The sequence below is a fragment of the Octodon degus genome, unplaced genomic scaffold (genome assembly GCF_000260255.1).
Source record: "Octodon degus isolate 3935 unplaced genomic scaffold, OctDeg1.0 scaffold00044, whole genome shotgun sequence".
In the NCBI taxonomy this organism is placed as follows: Eukaryota; Metazoa; Chordata; class Mammalia; order Rodentia; family Octodontidae; genus Octodon; species Octodon degus.
In genome coordinates, this window is record NW_004524620.1 from 10,412,933 (window position 1) to 10,435,125 (window position 22,193).

The window sequence follows — 22,193 nt, forward strand, 5'->3', positions numbered from 1 at the left end:
AGAGAGAGAGAGAGAGAGAGAGAGAGAGAGAGAGAGAGAGAGACTGAGTGTGAGTACATCAGGGACCTGTGTGGGAAAGCCTAGCCCTGTACTGGGCTTCCTCTTCACAAGGGATAAACAGGCAATTACGCATCCTTTTGTATTTGCTGGCCGAGTGCTGAACTGGAAAGCACACTATGAGTTTGCTTCCCTTCAGGGCCAGGGCAGTAAGTAGCCAAGAGAGCTGGGGCTGAGGCGGAGGGTGTTGTCTGCTGTTAGTGTGACAGTCTTGTCAGCAGCGTTCACATTACTGGAAGGTAATAAAGTGACAAGTAAGTTATTAGAGAGATATGAGGTGAAATTGAATGGAAGCTTCTCGCTGCTCAGCCCTCGCTCGCCACTCTCCTCTTCTGTAATGGTCCACGCTGCTACGAGCACAGCCTTGTCCTGATACCCTATGCAACATTTTTTTTCTGCAGTAAAGGTCAAATGAATTTACAACACTTTAGAGAATAATGATAGTTTTATGACAACTATAGTACGTTGCTTAAAAAAATATATAGCATTATAATGAACAATAATGCTGATTTAATCCAGAGTGCTTGTAAAAATGCTCATTTTTTAAAAATCCTCTGTTCTTAGGAGTTTGAATTTCTCAGTAAATGCCCCCCAAAAAGTAGCTGACATCTAGTTTTTCCAAAATGACTGTAAAATATTTTATGCAAGATGTGGGAAGGATGGCAAAGGACACAAGGCAGGATGGGCGTTTAGCTAAAGCGATGGCAGGGGACTCAGTGGTCAGTTGGACAGCTGGCTCTTCAGAACGTTCTGACAATTACCATTAGGGTGAACAGCACCAGTGCCAGGAAATACAGGAGTGTGGAAACAAGGAGGCGTGGCCTCAACAGCAGCGTGTGCAAATACAGTTTTTACCTGAGGAAAACCAGGAAAATTACTTTTGCTTCTGTAGATTGGAGGGGCGTGTGAGCCCCAGCTTCTGTCAGGAGACTGCCAGCCACGCCGTTTACAATCCCAGCTTTTCCTGCTGCCATAGTGGCAAGCAGAAGGGACAGCCCCAGGCTGCCATCGTCACACCCGCTGCTCCGCTGCTCCGCTCTGGCCGGACTGAAGCCCCACCCCTGAGCTTTCTGGGGCTCGGGGCACTCTTCGCACCTTCCTGCTCTCTAGAGTCACCTTCCACTCTGAAGCAGAAGAGCAGAGCCCCGTCCCAGCTGCCCCTGCTGGCTCTCCTGTCCCACTCTTCTGTGCAGCAGCGGCTGCCCTCTTCACGGGGAGCTCTGGGGGCTCCGCACGCGGTCACCCACTGCCAGGCAGAGCCGGACCGGACCTGTGCACGGCCAGAGCAGCTCCCCGAAGGCCAGAGCGGGAGCGCACCCTCTGCCTGGTGTCTCACGTGCTCCTCTGATGGAGATTTAGTGATCTCTGCAGTGTTTCTTGCCCCTGCCTTTCACTGCCCTGTTAAAAAAACAGAATGAGAGGGAAAAGCAACTCCCCATAATTTACAATGTTGGGGTGAGGTGTTTTTTTGTACATAAAATCTGTTTGGCATAATTTCAGAAATAAACTTCAAAGGCGTTTCCACAGGAGGGAAGGGTCTCTCCCGGATGGTCTGCTCTTTAGACTGTGTTCTGTCAGCACCAGCAGCCAGGGACACAACTCAGGACAGCTCAGGCCACGCTGCCAGTTAGCGGTGTGGCCACCAGGAGCTGTTGGTGTCTTCGCTTGATAGCCTCCATTCTCTTTGTGTGGTCCACGTCTAAGCTGCGGACAGGGCACCATATTTGGCGGGACCCTAACACATCCTGAATGAATGAGCACAAGGCTGCTGGGGCCGCCCGCTCCTGATGGCGGCAGAAAGCGGCGTCCAGGCCGCTGGGGCTGGCAACCTGTGAATGCTTTCTGCCTCTCACTGGGAGGGGCTGCAAAACGGTAGCTGAAGAAATCACACTAAGAGATGGTGAAACCACTGTGCGAAGCAGGTTTTGCAAAAATGCTGGCCATGTTGAGAAGGAAAACATTTGACACGCTTTAGACTTAAAAAAAATCAGGCTGAACAGGGCAGCTGCAGCTAGGACCCGTGATGAGATACACTGGGTTGATCGAGTTAAACTTAATTACTAGCCAAACTGGGAAGGTCCTACTCTGTACTACATTTCTAAAAGCTGCAGTACTTGCTATCTTTTCTTCCTCTATCATCCCCTCCACTGCACGTGGGGGCTTCCACAAGAGGCCTTAGCCTTTACGGTATTTACAAAAATAGTTTAAAATGATAAAAACAGTACGTTTCAACATCAGTGAGAGAACATGGACAACGCTACCGCCTGGTTTCGTACCTAGATAAAACTCTGCCTATAATTGAACAGGAAGAAATTACGTGGGTGAAAATCTACATCCTCATTCATTTTTAGTCAGCATGAATGCAGCTAGAGAGAGAGACTGCTTAAGGAAACTCCTGTGAAAAAGCAAAGGAGGGAATGGCCACGCACAAGAGCGCAGGAGGGGAATGCAGACCCCTCTGTCCTTGCTGTCCGCACCAGTACTTGCTATCCTTAGGGACCACAGTGAGGCCAAAACACTGCCCAGACACACAGGCTGCAAGTGACACCCAGGGCCAGAAGAGCTGCCCATCATGCAGGCTGCCTAGTATGCCCTGCAACCCACCCACTCGCCCCAGTCCCTTTTAAATAAGAACCGGCTTTGTACTGGGAAATGTTGTCGTTGAGAAGGCCACCAAAGCACTTTCAGACTTGTGGTACAAACTAGGAATGACCAGGAGAACTGAAAAGTGCCAGCTGTCCAGGGATTACTGCTCTCTCTCTCTCTCTCTCTCTCTCTCTCTCTCTCTCTCTCTCTCTCTCTCACACACACACACACACACACACAGAGGTGAACACATTCACATTTGCAACTAAGGGAAACTCTTTTAGAATCTTACCTCTTTTTTCCCCCTCACTGGGCACTGATGTCATCCCGGTTTGTGGCAAGTATGATAACACTGATTCTAAAGCTGACGTGACTTCCTGGTAGGAATGCAAGTCTCTCCCTAGGGCTGTCTGACCTTTTATCTGATATTATACAGACAAAACAATGATTCTGTACAAATGAGTTCTATATCTCAGAGTAAGTTTTAAATTTGCTAAAAAAATGTGTATTAATATCCATGATATTAGATATAGTTCAGTTAATGCTCTCTGAAATCCAGAGTCCCCATAATCTTTTGTTGGCATACTTAAGATGCTTTTCCACCCTTCTGGAATCTAACCACTTGCCAAGAGCAGCAGCGCAACACAGAGAACGCTAAGAGGACCAGGGTGTTTGCAAACAAATGTTCATTATTCTAGTTCAATCTTCACAAACATACTGTACAGAGTCTTATATGGTATAAAACAAAGGAAAACATCTCTGTCTATTCAATTTAACACAATACCAAAAGGAAGCTATTAAGACTTTGGGGGAATTCAAAGGTACAAGAAAACAAAACGGTTATTACTAATTCCTCAGCTTTGACCGTAAACATTTGTCATTTAACAGACATAGTGTTTGATAGTTTCTTCTGTAATGCGAATACTTTTGTTCTTCCCTCACTGCAGAACAAAGAACCAAAGAAACTCCATAGAACCCCACAGTATCCTCAGAAGGAGCCCAAGAAGATAAAGCGCATATATATATATATATATATATATATATATATATGAGCTTATCTTTAAGAATCTACTGTTTCTGAGTTTTTCACAAATAAAAAATACTGAATCCTCAACAAATGATGCTTTTGGAAACAATAAATACTGTGAGGTACAATAAATCCTACAGGAATAACAACAGAAACATATTAACAGTTTCCTTTGGCAAATTTAACGGAATTGAATGCTGATATGAACACAAAAAGAAAATTATTACAAAACATGGAATATGGGAGTAACACAAAAGGTTTAAACAAAGGGGTATCTCTAACTTTTAGACTCCTGGGCGAAATGTTTGAGGCTGTTATATGCAGAAAGCAAATACATTCTCCTTACACTGTGCACTGGTTGACAAAACAGTCCTTGTTTATCTTTCCCTCCCTCTACTTAAAAAAAAAAAGACAACAAAACGCAGTCTGCGCTGCACACCCTAATGGTTCTGGCTGCGGACTGGAACTGAGTCGACACCATCCTTTAGTCAGTATGTTGTGGTAGCTGAGGCTGCCGATGCGGCTAACCAGCTCAGGCAGCACGTGTAAACATCGGAAACAAAACAAAACAAAAAAGGATTGGAGCAGTCTCCCCCCTCTTTCTCACTCTCAGTGGCTTGTTTCAGGCTTGCTTTCATTTCTCTCTGATCAATTCATGTGGGGAACATGCAACACCGCGCCTCGATTCTATCTGGAACCCTCCTGCCCCTCTCGGAAGGAGCGCTGCTCAATTCAAGTTTCGCACACGTGTCCAGAGCTCCCGAGCACTGCGCCGGGAAGCGGCTTCTGATTCTGTCTATCGACCAGGACTGAATCGTCACGCTACTGCAGAATTTGTGACAAATGAGACAGCCATACAACAGACCGACCCGATTCAGACTTCTGCTTTCTTTTCAATGGTCTGGGCCTTGGGAATGAGTGTTCAACTTGTCTACTGTATTCAGCTTTGTTCCATCGTGACTCATTTGGGCTTTTGTATCCTGCAATGTTATCCTGCCTCTGAAGAAGCAATGCCCTGGCTGTTTCACACCACACAGTCTTATTTTCCTTTTATGTAACTTAGCATATAAGCAAGAAGGATGCAGTGTTGATTCTAATAACATTCGGCACTTGAAAGACTCACCGAGGTGTTTTTTTTTTTTTAAGCGGTTTTCTGGTGGCCGACAAATTGGCCTGCGGTTATGTTGAGTGACTAATTGTATTTTCTTTTCTGGAAACTTGTGCAAAGTTGGCAGTTTTGTGTTAACACTAATACTTCTGTTTGGCATTCATGCCCTATACTGACCAGACCATTTTTATACAAGTGGATTTTTTTTTTTTTTTAAAGACACTTACTGAAGTATGGCAACAGTTTAAGGAGAAAAAAGAAGCACGGATATTACACATCCCCTTGTAGTGGAGGAAAAAAAGTGCATGACTGGATTTATGTACTAGTACAGGACATTTTAAAAACTCAGATCTGTGCTGTGAAGCATGCCAGCACCTCTTTACCACTATATCTAACAGGTAGTAAAAACAAGACTGTGGTTTCTTTTTTAAAAAAAATGTGCATTAATGCTAACATAAATGAACAGAGCTAGCCAGCAAACTATTTTTTTCCTGCATATCTAACAGCTGGATGTAACTGTAAAAATTAAAAGAGTTAAACAACCGTCAATACAACTGCTTTACACCATCGGCCTCTCAAGGCCAAGTATTTACAGGTGAATCTGCCATGCTTGTTTGAAGATTCTCTCAAAACCTTAAAAGTTCACAAAAGACAACTCTGCGAAGTTCCTCTGTCTCTTTTTTCTTTTCTCCCTTTTATTTTTTGCAGGCAACAGTCATGGGTACAACAAACTGTCTCCTTGGAGGAGATCATGAATTATTCTATCAAAATTGGGGCTTGATGCACACTTGGACCTGTGTATGTTTAAAGGGGTACTATTTTTCACCCCCAAATTAAAGATTTCACCTCTTTCCCAAAACTATAAAGGAAAAAGAAAAAAATTCAAAAGCACCTAGTGTTTATCTTTTTTATCTAAAGAAAATGTGTACGTGTGTGTGTAGACATGGAGGTGTACATACCTACACACACGTGCACACTTGCCGACGTACGCGCACACGCACACTGACAACGGCAGTTCAAACACGTAGGCCACCTGGTGAGAGCTGGCATTCGGAGCGTCCGTTCTGGGACTAATCTATGGAAGCGAAGGGAATGTTTTTGTGGAGATTAGGGTTCTGACTGTGCCGGTTCCGGCTGCGCACAGAGGAGAACATCATGTTGCAGCCTGGGACTTTGCACTTGTGCATCTCACGCAAATGCACGGTTTTGTAGTGTACCCGCAGCGTCCCCTTGTTGCTGTACATTTTGTGGCAGATGTTGCACATGATCCCGCCATTGCTCCCAGACAGGCTGCTGAACATGAGCGCTCCTGCCACGTCGGCGCCGAGGCCGCCAGGCAGGGCTGGGGCCTCGGCCTTGTGCACTGACTCCCCGCTGTCACTCGCGCCATCAAGGTCGTCAAGAAGAATCCCCTCGTCGCTGCCCGCGTCAGACTCCCGCGAGGAGTGGATGCTGCTGCTGGACTGCAGGCTGGACGTGGTGCTCAAGTCGAGGACCATGTAGTCCTCCGCCACGCCGCGCCCGTACCCGTTCAGGTGGGAGTCTTCAGTCCCTGCGGGAGAGGACGCATCGTCCCTGACGTCGAGCCCCAGAGGGTGCTGGGCACCATAGATCTTCACCAAAAATTCATCCCGGAGGTCCTTGCTAAGGGAGGGCTGCGATGAGTCCAGGCCCATGTCATCGAGTTCTTTGGTCAACAGTTTACGATGTAGATTTATGTTGGCACTGTGTCTAGGAAAACAAGAGGAAAGGGGTAGGTGCGCAGGGAGCGGGCGGGGGAGAAAACGGAGAGCACTTTAAAATTGATTCGGCTTTCCCCCGGCACCAAGTAAGCACATTCATTTTACACCATTATAAAAGCAAGCATCGTGCTACGTCCTCGGGATCTGGAAGTGAGGGAAACGACCCATTAACTAACTTTTAAGAGTGAAATAGCCAATGGTCGGGTGAGGGCAAACCCACGCCCCTTTCCTCAGTTTCCCGTCACTGTTCCTCTGCCACTGTGTCGACCTCCAAGGGCCTCACAGAAGGCATTTTAGAGCACGTGCAGTCGACAGAATAAAGGAGAAGAAACTGTCTCGCTTATCTGAATAGGAAGCCCAGATTTATCTCAAAAACAGTAAGCACTGTATTGAGGTATAAAAATATCTAAAAGGAAATGATCTAGATAACAGATTTTATTAAAATTAATAAAATCTTCATTCCCCAATCTTGTACATTTCAACTTTCAAGAAAAATTTGGCTTTGTCAGTACTTTAGCATTAAGTACTTTAGAGTTAAGACTCTAGAACAACTTAAGGATCTGAGATCTCAGTAGAATCCAGCAGCCACAATGTATTTTCCAGAAGTTGCTACATTTTATTATTGAAATGTTTTCTTCAAATAGTCCTATTTTAAAATTCTTAAAACAAAGGTGTAATTTTTTTAAAAAATACAACCCACCCACTCTTTAAAAATTACATTAAACAATAGAAAAAACCTAAAGGGATAAGATTATGATACAATAAGCACATAAATGATCAAGGGCAGTAAGCCCTGGATTTTAACAACTGGAACCAATACTTCTTATACAAGCAAAACTTTTACTTTGTTCACTGAATGTTTTGCTTGTGTTAAAAAACATAAGACAAGGTTTGTCCCAGAGCATCACAGGGACATTATGATTTACAAAGCCTGATGTCATTATTTATTTGAAAACATTACATTTACATCCCCCATTTATTTTTAAAGTGCTCTTGGGCATATACCTCTCTCCAGTGGCCAAGGCTCAGATGTTTATGGGTGCCTAAATTGAATGCTACCCTTCCCAAAATAAGCCCATCAACAGGCAAATAAAGCTTCTCAATACTGGTACAGAAGCTCTATGTCTTGGAATAGTAACTGCGGCAGCAGGATGACCTGAACCGTCAGTATAAAGTCCAGCAGACATTCATAATTTGAAAGTACAGAACACCAAGACTAGCCACTCTATTTGGTAACAATCATGGTTACTATTTCCTCCAGACGGCTGAGAGGTATGTGCCTCAGAGACAAGAAAGGTGGGAACCACTTCTCCACCTTTCCACACAAGACAATATATAGCACTTGGGGTTCCAGGGGCAGAGGGCACAGCCCTCTCCACACTGCGCTTGGGAAGGCTGAGCTTACCTTGTGATAATAAGATCAGCTTTCTAATCTTTTGCTAAATCGATCACAAAAGAAAGCAAGAATAAGAGACAGAGAGAGAGAGAGAGAGAGAGAGAGAGAGAGAGAGAGAGAGAGAGAGAGAGAGAGAGAGAAAACATGGATGGATGGATGACATCTGGTTTAAAGAAACAAACAATAAAATGGGATTTAAAATGTTTTGATCACAAAATAATTTTCTGTCATAAGGGGTCATCTCATATGCTGTCTTGGTGATTTTCAGCTGCATAATCCAAAAATCATAAATCAAATTAAGATAAACAAGATTCACAGTATCATCATCACCCATAAATGAATGCCGAGCAGACGCATGCAGTGCGAGGGTATGCAAATGGTGAACGGAAGCTGTCCCCTGGCCCCTGCTCAGACACAGTCATTCCTTGGTTTCTTGGTATCGGATGGGAGATGACTCCAAATGCAAGTTGCCAAGTGGGGTGCGTGAAATGCCTCCTGTGACGCCTTTACCGTGACGTGCACGCGCATCACTGCGGTTAGAGCAAGAATGTGGAAACACCTATGCTATGCGTGGACTGTTATTCTATTGATAAAAGCAATCTGCCAACCTGCCAATGAGCAGCTCACGAAATCCTATCCCTCTCTGTATCATTCTCAACACCCTCCCCTTTCTCACGTTCACATGCACTGTGCTGTGACCGCACTCTAGCACGCTACGCTGCTGCCCACACGACTCAGGGACACGTCCTAGGGTCAGTGCTGAGAAAACAGCAACAGATACACAGCGGTCACATTAAAACATGCCGAATGAAGAGGAATAAATTAACACTGGCCAAAGGACACACTGATCACCCGGATGGACACCTCATTCCTAAAACAACTTGTGAAATTACACATTGCCACTGCTAGGTTGGCAGGAGGAGACTTTTTTCTTCATTTCTCACTTACAGCAGTAAAAATCTGTAATCTAATTAGATGATGTACCAGCCCTCAATATCTGTCAAGCAAACGATGTGCAGAAATGTGTAGACCAGCTCTGGCACTCTGCTCAACAGTGTGTCCCTTTTCCGCTGTCAGCAGTACTGTTGGCCTCTGCTAATATAATTACATTGACTTTTATTCAATTAAGTGCCATCCCTCATTTTAAAAAAAAGCTACTTTATCAATTGATTCAGGTGTAATGCAATAATAAAGATGAACTCCTGGCAGTGCATTAGCTCTGCTGTTCATAACTTCAGTACACGAGTTCATTCATGGTAGTCGATTTCCATTATGCAACCACAGTTCAAGAGAATTGATTCCTTTATGTTCATTTCTTAATCTATTTCATTTTTGTTTAATAATCCTCCCAAATGCCATATGCAAAACACCTGAAGTGGGCTAGGTAGAGTGGGCTGTGGAAAGCCTGCTAGTTTATTCTCATGATACCGGGCTTCGGGATTTTCCAACAAACTCATTGTCTGACGGAGCTGGAGAAGAAATGTGAGCGCAGAGGAAGAGACAAGCTTCAGAGATGACTGGACCCTACCCTTCGAGAGTGCAGAGCTCAGCTTCCAGGGACGGTGCAAGGGGCATGCTGATGGTAACAAAGGCCTACCGCTGGACTCTCCAGGCACTCAACGCTAACCATTAGCTGTCATAAAGCATTGTTCTCGTGACGTACGAAGACCTCGGGTTAATAGCAATTTGAGGAATATTACAAGTTTATTTGGGTCAGCAAAATTTGAAGAAGTGAAAAGAAAGGGAGAAATGAAACAAGAGAGACAGAGCAGCCTCACCTACTGAAAATCAGTGTAGAGCGGAGATCCTACTAGACCTAGAAGGGCAGAGAGATACAGCGGGAAAATGAATCTATAAAACCATCAATTTGGAGTTTCCGAGAGTAACTTCTTTCTACAAATAAAGTAATTCAGTCTTGTCTACATTTCTCTTCACAAAAGAATAATCCTGAACAAAAATCTAATCTGAATTAGAATTCCTTGTAGTTTGTAAGAACGTAAACAAAATGAAAGCTGTTTCTACGAGCTCTGATGAGATAGATGATATTCATGTATGGAGGCAAAGTTCTCTTACAGAAGGAAAAGACACCAAAACAAAGCCTAAAAAGCAGACTGGGACAGAGAGAAAAGATGAGTCTGCAGACAGAAAGGTACTGATCTGAAATTTCCTTCCAAGAAGGCTATTTTCAAGAATACAAACTAAATACATGTACAGTAATTAAACTATGTGTATCCTACAGATCAAATAGAATAATCTGTGCACAGGAGAAAGTACAATTATTTGCTTTTGACTGGTCAGACCCAGGAGTCTTAAAGAAGTTTCTTCCCAAAATATACTGCAAAAAGAAAGAACACAAAAATCCAAGGCAGAAGCAAGAGCAGACGATGCTACAAAGCAAAGGGCCATCCCAACTCCACCAACATTTCAGTGAGGCACATGAGGCGCCGAGTCTAGAGAACCAGTGTGCGAAGCCCTCTGAAGAAGGCTACTGAGGAATTGAAAATATTTCCTCTGAACCTCTGTGCTCTTTGCATACTGTGAATTTACCAAAAGCCTCCCGAAAACTAAGATCACGAAAGCAAGAAACAATAAAAAGTAAAAACCATTAAGGTTTTAGATTGGGGAAAAACCAAGCTTTTTTAAAAATTTGAAATATTGAGTGGAAAGTCTCTGAATTACAAGTCCTTTTCTGTTTGATGAAAATTTACCGTATTCTCACAGAAGATATGAAATTCATCAAATGCAGTCACATAAACACAAATGCCTTTTAGAAAGGGAACCTAAACCCTAGTCCTTCATTAGACTTTTCTCATGTCTCCTTTTCCCACTTGTCCAAATGCCCAGTTGGACTTAAAGCAATGTTTCGTAAAAAAGAAAAAAAAATTAAGACAAAAATAACATTTTTAAAAGGAATTTGCTCTGAGCCCTTCTCCTCATACTGGGGACTGAACCCACAGCTTTCACACTGAACTACAACCCTAACCCTCTATTTTTCTATTTTGAGATAGGGTCTCACTAAGCCACTAAGTGGCCCGTGCTGGGCTTGAGCTTCCAACGCACCTGCCGCAGCCTCCTAGAGTGTTGGGATTGTAGGCGTGTATCACCAAGCCTGGCTTATTTCTGAGTTCTTAAATTTGGCTTTGGTATACAGGAAGGAATTATGTTCATGTTTGTGTACACCTGCCTGTAAGAAAGGGTTTCATGATGGTTTAGAAAATCAGACTGGGAGTAAGCAGGAAGTGAGCAGGAAGTAAATCAAGCTGGATCTTACACGAATTGTCCAACACCTAATTCCTAAGTCTTAATCGGTTTTGGGCCATTCTAAACTTAGTGAATTGAAAGAAGACACTTGATAATTAATTACGATGCCTTGATTAAAATGGAATCGAGGCTTTACTTTGAATCAATTTCTGCCTTTATTTTCCTGTTGGACTTTGCCATTCAATGCACATACATATTTAGAATTTTCAAATAACACTGTACAGAATGATTATAGTGTTGTACACACAGCAGATGTCTGGATATGAATGTGGATCCCTTGGGATTGTCCGGGGACCAATTGTGACCTCTTCACCAAAATCCATAAATACTTAAGTCCCTTAAATAATGAGGTAGTAATCACAGAAAACCTATGGGCACTTTCCTGCATGCTTTAAACTGTCTCTAACTTACTTATAACACCTGACACAATATAAGTGATATGCAAATAATGTAGTATCTTGGCCAGGAAATAAGAAGAAGAAAGAAGTCTATATGTGTTTGGTACGGAAACAGTTCTTTTAAAAAAATCATTTCCATGTGTGGTCAGTGGAAACCATGCAGATGGAGCTGCACAGGGAAGGCAAGCTGCATATGCGCATGAGAAGAGGGAAGGAGCCAGGAAGGAGAAATTCATATCCAGTCTTGGTGGCTCTAGATGCCAGGCTTACAGGTGTTGTGTGACTGTCCCTAAGAATCAGTAATACTACTGAACAGAAAGGTAGCCCCAACATTCAAACACACAGAAATGAAAACTTAAAACCTCTCCTCATTAGTTCTTGTCTGAACTGCTACAAGGGTAACTATGATGCTTCAAGATTTATTTTTGCATTATTGTTTATTAATGGTAGTGCACTCTGTGAATTAAATGACATTTTTGACACTGCCCATTTCTGCAAAACTGGAGTCAATCAATAAGCTATTATTTAGATTCTCTCCAGAAGGCTGAATACCTCTCCCTCGCTGAGGAACAGAACTCAGTATAAGTCTAGTGGATGACTACCAAATGTACAAAAAATAAGAAAAAAAAATGCAAGGAATAAAAGCTAAGCAAATTCTCGCAAATTAAAAGTATGAAATCCAGTCTTTGCAGTCCCTTTCCGTATGAAACAAATCATCCACACTGGTCACGCAGACAGCTCCCTCTACATTCAAATTACTCACTTGAAGATAAGATCCTGCCAAACTCTTCAGGGGCTTAGCTAATTTACTGCACAGATACGGCCCGTCCGTTGTAATAACAGGTAGGATGTGTTGGGGTCGGCCATTTATCAGAATTAGACTTCTTTTCTCAATTCACAGTGAATTATGCTGCCTACACGACTCCTCTCTCTCGGAGCCTGCCATCCCCTTACGGCCCCTAATGTGGCAGGCAAACAAAATTGACAGTCTCATCTTGTCAACAAGGGGCGATTCTCCTGAGAAGCCATTTAACTTTGCAGAGGAAGCAATGTATTAATGTGCCTGTCCCCGGAATGTTAATCATCTTCAAGCTTCCGATCTAACTTTGACATGAACAAAATCACCAAATTTGTTTACTAAATGAATCGTAATATGCTAATAAGAAAGCATGACATATATGGAAAAGCCAAACAGATGGTTTGTTTACGCCACTTTGCAACTTTATAAATGTTGTAACTCTGAAGATGTTAGTGAGAATTATTGGTTTGTTGGCAGAAGCAAACATGTCTTTCGCATACTAAATCTGGTGCTACAGTTAGAAAACAATTTGTCATTGCTGTGGAATGCATAAAAATGTTAATATCGTGATGGCTTTTGGGAAGGCAGATTGGTAGACGGAAGACGTGCAGGCTGGCTGCTCAGGGCAGCAGGGCCTGCAGAGCCTCCAGTCCTGCGGCCTAGCGCGTCACTGCTGTAAAGCACGCGCCGCACCCAGCCTCGCAGGCGCGCACCCAGCCCCGCAGGCGCGCACCCAGCCCACAGGACCTGCTGCTCCATCCCATCTGGGGTTATGTTTCCAGCGCATTTGGAGAGTTTCTCCACTAAGCAGGCCATACATTGCTCAGTTTACTGCTATTGCTGGGGAAGAAAAAACAAAGCAGGAACCCCAGCACCTCTCAGGGCATTCTGAGAAATCCAAGGTACAAGTTTCTGGAGGAAGAAACGCCTTCCAGTCCTTGTTGTATTTTTAGGTACCGATAATAGAACTTGGGACCCCGCACTTGCTGGGCAGGTGCTGGGCCACTGAGATACATCCCCGGGCCCCTAGTCTTTGTTTTATAGTCTAACTTGAATAAAGAGTTCAGAAAATGTATTTCCCAAATGGTAGGAATGAGGTTTTCTCTTCATACTCAAATTTGCCTTCCATTTTAAAAGCTTTCTTGCCTAGTGAGTAGAACACAGAACATCAATTACTAGGATCATGTTACAATACCTCCTAAGAAGGGACATCCCAAAGTGTTTCATATCCCTACCACAGTTAGTTTATGATCTTCCTGAAAGATTACATTATGGATGTAACTTCCTCAGAGGAAGAAACAAAATTCTGCACAGCAATTAATATTATTTAGCTAAGGCTCATCTAGTGTCGTATGGAACATTAGACTACTAAAAACACCTGAACAGAAAGAATGAACATGATTCAGTAATGCTACAGCAGAAACGCTGAAACTTCAAACAGCCAATCAGCAAAGCCCCTTGTATGCTACCAACCATCATTTCGCTTTTTACCTTTAAATTATTTTTGTGAAGTTCGCTTAAGTTTTTATTTCCACAGGCATGTGGGAAGCACAGGATTCTGTATTAAAGCAATGCGTGTTTCTCCTGATGTCACTAATTACTCCTCACGTCCTAGTGGACACTATGTGTCATCAGTCACACTAATCTTGTGGATTCCTCGGTGCATCACTGTACAGCATGCAACTTTTTTATTGCACGAACTTTTTCAGGAGAGTAAAGTGATCTAAAGAATCAAAGAGTTCATCTTACTGCCCAAAGATTGCTTTGAAGCAAGAAACATTAGCAGCTGTCCCAGCCTGGTGCTTATATCTCATTTCAAGCATCTCCTCATCCTGACCAACAAAGAAAATTTCAATAAAGTACTTTTACTGGTTTAACAGTGGTGAACTCCTGGGATTGTCAAAATGCTAAGCTTTTTCCAAGGAGAGAAGAAATCAGCAGCTCAAATATAATTAACCTTCCATTCTCAATGCAAACTGCCACGCACAGGAGCTCTGCAGCCTATTAGTGAAGTTATAATGGCCAACAGGCAGGAGCGAAATTGGTCAAAAAGTTGGCTGCTGCTGTCATATTTTTGGAATTATGATTAATGGTACTAATAATGTAGATGATTACTGATATGTGTATCTCCAGCAGTTTATCATATTGCTCTGGCTGCCTACGTCCACAATAAACAGGATGCTATCATTTACCCCTTTATTGAAGGCAATCCTTCTCTTGAAGGAGCATATTCTAATTACTTCGTAATGTTTTATGTCTTAAACATTTTGCAGCTCTGGACCTTGCCAACTGCTTCATGTCTACCATTGATTAATTACTGAATGTTTAATCAAAATTTAGAACCTAATGTAGCCATTTATGAGCACAACACAGTGCCAAAGTAGTTAGGCTCTGCTCCCAAGTTTAGAGTGTTGGGTTCAAAATCAAATCCCAGTCATGCATGAGAATCCAAGAATTTTACCTTGGGTGCTCTGAGGTTGCCAACTCCATCTCTGCTGATGAATGGAAGGTAATCTAACTACAGGGCAAACAGCTTCTTTACCTACTTTCTCACCACTGGGTTTCCTGTCCTCTTTCCCCAACTGCCTAATCCACAGAACACCACTGCTGACTGTTACGGGGACAGGAAGGTGCTCGTGAATACCTGTCATGAGAACAGAGTTTTGAAGTGGTTAAACAAGTGAAAAATAATTTGCTGGGACAAATACATAAGTTTTTTTTTTTAATGTGGATTTTTTATGGTACTGTCACACAACCATTCACCGTTGAAGTTAAGTGTTTTTTTAATACCATTACTGAACTGCTGAAATGGATGCTAATATAGCTTGGAGTGCTAATGTCAAGTCCTGGTAATAAAAAAGACAGACTGCTGAATGAAATAATTTCAAGTAAAAAATAGAACAAAAGTGCTCTCTCTCTTGCTCTCCACTTTTATTGAATTGGGACTGACTGAACCAATTGCTTTAGAAGTCTGTAAAACACAATTACTAGTGAGGGAACTGACCCACCAGTGCCCCCTCAGTGACACAGCACACTGAAAAGACAGCAGAGCTGGGGCAGCCCTGCGAGCCAGCAGCTGACCCGGCAGCTTCCTCCTGAAGGCCTGCCCTTCTCACCCTCCAAATCCAGCTCATTTTGCTTACATCTTCCCATTTTTCATCAAGGTAGTAAGTGATTCATACATCATTTTCCAAGATGGAGATGTCTCTTCTGGCAATTAGAGATGATCTGCCTTTTGTTCTTATTTATGTGGGTGTTTATGCAAAAACAGACATATACATTATGTGGGAACATTCAGCTGAGACTGTGAGTGTAATTTCTGAGTAGCTGCTGATAACTCGGGTAGATTATTCAACAGCATTTATGTATGTTCCAGTGTAATCACCTGCCTTTTTTCCCAAGGTAAAGTAAAAATTCGAGCAAGCAAGAAAACAGAATTAAACTGGAAGTGGGTAACATTTTCCCCCCTAGTTAATAAAAGAAGTAATAAACTCCATAAACTACTAGAATTAAAATCACTAACACTTCAGGCAAAACAGCTTCTTACCAAAAATTTACAACTCCAGTTTTAATTCGAGCAGCTTGCCTTAGAACATAAAATCTAGGTATTTTTCAGAAGTGCAGTTTATGGGAAGTGACTGAAGAGAAGCTGCCCTTTCTCTCCAGTGTCCTTTCTTCCTCTGAGCCCGCGTGCACACATATCTTGGCACTTGAGAATCAAAGTCGCCGAATCCCTTTTTATGACACTGATGTTTTGGCAAGTATAAACTCCTTTCATATTCTGCCATATTCATTTATTTGAAGCTTGTGGGAGTCTTATGGCCAAAACACTAAATTATTTCTGAGTAGGCTTTAAAAAAACTGAACTGCTTCATGGCTCAACTTGCAGTATGAAATTCAGACAGAGAAAGCAAGTCCTCTTCCTCTTAGTAAACAGCAAACGATTACTTACAGCAGAAGGACTGGAAAAGTCTTTACCCTCCAGGGGATGGACTCACCCCGAGTCTCACACGGGCACGCACACCACGTGTGTGCAGGCTTACTCCTGTTTTGTGGTGGGAAAAAGAAAAGCTCCGACTGTCTACAAGAGACAAGTACCTCAAATGAAATTACCCATCGGAAGGCTCATAGTAAGTCTGTCAGAGGGCACAACTGGCTCTGGTGGGCCAGACAGAGATGGCGATCAGGAAAACAATCTTTCTCAGGTGATGCCATCAAGAAACCCAGTGCCAGGCCACTCAGTGTGGGCCTTCTTTTCTAATATTTCTGCCCCAGAATTTTTGAGAACATGCTGCTGGGAACAGTAGTCTTTTCTAGAAAAGGTAAACATAAGGAGGAGGTGGGAGCATCACATTTGAGCAGTGCAAAAGGAAACAGCCAGGGGAGATTCAGTGTTAACCACCATCAACAGAAATTTGTAAAAATCCTCTGCATCATGCGAAGGGCACGATTCACGGCGGTTAAGCTCCGCTGTCTGTCTGGTGCACAGTTTGGAAGACACCGGCAGTGATGGGTGTAGTTCTTGTAGTGGCGGAGTGAAAGGTCAGCAGAGGCTTAAATGAGCTTGTCTTGCATCCAGCTGGGCCAGCAGGAGGTTATTAGGAAGATCGGAGGCTCACTTCAGGCTTGACGGAGTCGCTGCTGCTCGCGATACAAGGAGGCCGTTTTGCTCACTGCTCTCCTCCCAGTGTATAAAAAGAACCCCAGGGACACGAATGACACCAAAGTTTATCTTTCTACCAAAGTTTTTGCTTGAGGAGGCCACAACTAGCAATTACTTAGGAGGGATTTATTCTGTTTGTTTGCTTTGATGGTAAGTAATGAAGATAAGTACAAAAGGCCTACTGATCTGCTAGCTCTATTGTGAAATCAAGTAGAGTAGAAAGAGGGAAAAAAAAAATCTCTTCTTTAATAGTTGTACTTCCTAAAAGGATTGTAAAATGCAGTTGTAGTTTTGCTGAACAAAAGCAAAACAAAACAAAAAGAAAAAAAAACCAGAAAATGAAACAGATGATCCCTTAAAAAGTGCTCCTATTGAACTTGGTGAGGACTAACGCACTATATTTGACAGCTAATTATATTAGGCAAACATACCAGTAGAGCGGTTATCTTGAATTGGTGCTAAGTGGCTCATTTCTTAGAGGTACTGCCTGGCGAATCATGTGTATGTATTGAAAAGCTCTCTCTAGAAAAGTTCTAAGTTTCCAAACATAGAGGATGACGGAAAAGATGAAGGCTGTACGTTGAGAAGGTGCTAACAGGAGGCAGGTAGCATGTTCTCACCTCTTCACCTCTGCTGCTAATGCATGCGGTGGCTCGTCGGAGGCAGCTCATGTTAATTTATTCTCACACACCTGTACAGAGCTGGGAGTCAGGTACTAAGAGAAGCAAAAGCTACACGTTTCTGCTTTTCAGATACAGCTACCTAGAGGCCTATCTATGAACAAATATAGTTCTGGAGACATCAGCAGGTTTTAATAAACCAAATACAGATGTCTTGTTCTGTACAAATCAAGAAGTTTACATGTTTAAATCTGGACTGATTGAGCTAGCAGCCAAAGAGAAGATTCACACCTGGCACCTATGTTGCCTTGTATTTATTTATAAAGCACCCTAAACAAATATTATTTTTTTGTATCTATTCATGTGGATGGATCACCTTTGATATGCCTTGAAAAATCAAACAGATACACTCACCTTTCTGAGAAAACTTAGGGCAAATCTTAGCAATTAGCAGGAGAACAGAGGAATAAGGGTTATGAAACTCATGAAGGATAACAAATAGAAACCCTTCTTTCCACACGGGCTGTAGTTCTGTGTGCAAAGCCTTCAGTTTCATCAAGGGAGTTTTAAAACTGGCCATCACAAAAACAAACAGAAGTAAATTTTAATAATGGAAAATGTTAAGAGGATAGAAGAATATTTATTTCCCCCCATGCAATAAAAACCAAATGTAACTGATACACTGACATTCCTTAAATACAGGTGGGTCATGGGCCAGTCACCTTCCTGAGATTAAATATTCAGTCAGAGGATGAGAACTCACCAAAGGTGAACTAAGCCAGCTAACTCTGACTATGATGCTACCGTCAAGAAAATTTCCCTTATCAAGATTATGGGTCCAGGTCAGCTAAGCCAGAATTTCTTCTGCTCAGCAAATGTTTCATACGTTGCCTACTCAAAACTAAAGGCCAGCTTCCTGTTCCCTGGCAGAAGTGTAGCTCAGCAGCAGAAAAATTAAAGGATAAAGAAAGGATTTTCAAAATCTAACACTGTATAGTATTATACCAACCTACACTGAACACTTAGCAATCGAGAACATCAGAGTTCTTTACAGAGAAAATTATGTACTTTTCACTTCTCTCACTCAGAATGCAAATTATTCTAACAGCCAACTAGCGCTCAGGCTGACTGGACCGTGTACATCGGCTTTCTGCTCTCTGTCATCAGTGTGGGATGGTCCTCTTGGCATCAGAACCTACACTCAGCTACAACTAGCTGCACAGAACAGAACAGCACTGGCTGGACTGCTCGGAATCCTCAGCCCAATAAACCTGCGTTTGTCTCACCTCCCTTTTTGTCACGAGAAAACAACACTGTTGCTTTTCAAAAAGTTTTCAATTTGATATTATAAAAATCAAGCATAAGTAAAGACCTGGCATTTTTTTTTCTGTCAAGCCCACAACAAAGGATTTGATTTATTTCCATTTCTATCTTACTAATATGCTTATCTGGAGTCTGAAACCACAGCTCCTTCATGGCGACCTGCTTTGGAAGAAGCCCAGGGAGCGTGCACACTACTCCCTTAGGGTGTCCTAATCCTACAGATGAGGACCAGAGGGGGGACAGGAGGAAAAGGGGAGGAGGGAGGAGGAGGAGCAGGGAGAGAGGTAGGGGGAGGAGGAGGGGGAGGAGGAGGAAGAGGGGGAGGAGCGGGGAAGACAGCAATTCTGTCAGCTTTCTCACAGGCAGTCGCTGGACTTTACACACATCAGCCTCCACCCAAAATGTTTCAAATACTTCAACTGTACAAAGAGGACAGTGTTTGGAATCAAGGCTGCGTGAAACTGAGACCCTAGGGAGGGAAAAGAAATGAGCTTGAGGACCGTGGGATTAAGATGAAGGGCTTCTTTGGAGAAGTCTGCCGGCACAAGAAAAGGTAGAAACTGTGTCTTTGCTTCATAGCCAATGGACAAGAGGAAAGAGCAACCCAGACTCCTGGGGCTTCTTGTGATGAACACAGTCAAAGTGGGGAGAGAGGAAAAAGCAAGCCTAAGGGTTTGATCAGAAGGGCAATCCAAGAGGCTCTGTGGTAAAGACGCATGCGCAGGGGACAGTATGCAGATATGCAGGCAGGAGGCTCAAACAGTGATAAGAGTAAGTTCCACAGCCCACCCTGCCGAGATACAGAAAGAGGGTGATAATCTCACAGCATCACGGTTTCTGGTATTTATGGAAACTGACCTCACATCACTAACCCACATCAGAGACTTAAAGAAGAACCCTTTTCTTGACAAACATGTCAAAACTAAAAATATTAAAGTTTAAAATGTTAAATCTGGGATCCAAAGATTTATGTAGTTTTAAAGAGAAAAATTTCAAAGAGGATTAAAAAATGACCATAAAAAATGAGGTATAGGTGATAATTTTCCTCAAATGCAACATCCCAACTATCCTTGTCATCTTCTGCAAGACTGAACACATCTGTACTGCTCTTACCCAGAATATTCTGCTTAATCAGTGGGACATGGCTGGTCACTGGCTAAGCTCTTGGCTACTGAGAATAAAAATAAAGACTGATATATTCCCACTATCAAAATGTGTCTTCATACAAATCAACAGTACGTCGACAGACCTTCCTTTTATATTAGGATGTAAGCACAAAAGAACACGTGCTTTCTGGCAGCTGGGTACAAATGAAAGCACTAAGCATAGGGTACTCATGTGGCCTTTCAGCCCCACAGCTATTTATTCCAGTATTATGACCTCCAATATTTTCAATGAATTAACTACAACCATGATAGGAATTCATGCAAATGAGCTTCAATTTTGGCTTATCTTCACATATTCCATTTCCATAAATAGTTGTATTTATGTTAAAATTTTTAATGCATTAATTTCATTATCAGTACATTATTTCAAATTTGATTACGCACAAAATTGTGGGAGATCAGGTACAGTATATGTTATTATTCAAAGTATGGCTATCTTATCTGACATATTCTAGGGCTGTCAATGATAACTTGGAACTGAAAATAACTGCACCTATAAACAATTTTTACAAAAGATGGTTAATGGAGGTGGGACAATCTAACATAGATTTCCCCTTGAAGCATGTTTTAAATTGTGTAGGAAAGCAACTCATTTTTCTTAGAGCTTTTACTTTTTATAGACTGGGCCTCTCTTATGCTAGTAGAAAAAAAAAACCATATATTTTTAAACATTTATTTGAAAAAGGATTGATCTTTAAAATACAAAGATAAAGCAGTGTGTTGCGTGGAGCACATGCGGCCCCACTGCGCTGATTCAGTGGTGCTTTCACGGCAGGCTGCTTTGTCAAGAAAGTCTGCTCGATGAGCACGAGGATTCGGGGGGTCGCTATAGGCAAACTTCCTCATTAAATTTTGTTTGTTTGACATAATTTGGTTTTGTAATGTAATGCAATTTTCTCTAGAAATACTTTTAAAGACAACATAGAAACCACATCCGGTGGGCCAGTGAGTTAGCTCAGTGTATACTAAGCACCTGGATGGCAGGCGCAGGGACCGGGGTTCAATCCATGGTGGCACATGCCTATAATCCCAGTGCTGGGGAGGCTGAGATAGGAGGGTCACTATGCATCCAAGCTGTGTACTGAGATCCTGTACCAAATACATTTTTTTTTAAAAAGAAAAGAAACCACATCCAATACAATGAGAGGATCTGGTGTGCGGCCTGTCACAGGCTGGGGCATTATGCAAATGACCTACTGAGAGGCTCACCTCCACAGCCTAGGAACAACCATGTCGCCTCACACTGACCACCTTGACACATTCCATTTTTACTACACTTGCAGATTTAGGACCAGCTGCTGCCGTAGTCTCTGGCTGCAGGCCTAGCATGTCGCCATCGAAGCCTGTGCCTGGCATCCTAACTGGTTCTGAAGACATGTGAGCCTTCCCTCTGGGCCCAAGTCCAATGGAAGGCTGCACCCGAGGGATGTGCTCAGAGACGCTGTGACGTTAACACGAAGCCCACACCGCGACCCCCTTTCTCACATCCACAACTACTCTGGTTTCATTTTCTTCAGATATTTTCATGGCTCTTAACGAATTAGGATGCACTAAATACTCATGTAAGGAATGACAACATTTCTGGTTATACCTACGGAGATGGAGGCTGTCTCGATGTCCTGGACCTATGGTTCTTTCCATCCGTAAATTTCTGTTTCTATATTGGATAAATATGTGTATATGAAGATAACATATTGTTTTAATTAAAAAGCCACAAGGCAAAGCGCATATACACACATACACATGTATATCTATACGTGTGTATATATATGAGACAGAAAATGCAGCTTCTAGGTAAACGTTCATGGGAAGGCAGGAATTGTGTACGGTTAACTTGCTCACATCTAAATGCATGGAAACACACACACGTACACAGCGCACAGAGCAAATGACGTGCATGACTGGGTACAATGGCATATGACTCTGCATGCGTCACAGTCACAAGCACCGACTCTAACGATCCTCCATGAGCATGGCAGCTTAGTTATCATGGGGTCACTGTGGACAATCTTCACAGTGCCTCAAAAACATCGAAGCTGGATCTTCT

General features: G+C 42.7%; 1 protein-coding gene across 5 annotated transcripts in view; it reads right to left on the reverse strand.

Annotated features, from left to right (window-relative positions):
• Nucleotides 1-4,800: 4,800 nt before the first annotated feature.
• Nucleotides 4,801-22,193, reverse strand: part of Bnc2 (basonuclin 2) — a 329,157-nt gene continuing 311,764 nt past the window's right edge. For 2 of the 5 annotated variants that reach the window (XM_023715849.1, XM_023715848.1), the window contains 2 exons: nucleotides 21,738-21,803; nucleotides 5,706-6,509 (listed from right to left, as the gene is read on the reverse strand). In XM_023715849.1, the coding sequence (XP_023571617.1) occupies nucleotides 5,849-6,509; nucleotides 21,738-21,803 (727 nt within the window). In that variant the 3' untranslated portion in view covers nucleotides 5,706-5,848. Of the gene's footprint in view, nucleotides 6,510-21,737; nucleotides 21,804-22,193 lie in introns of all 5 variants that reach the window. The other 3 variants (XM_004631723.3, XM_004631722.2, XM_023715850.1) reach the window with 2 other exon arrangements.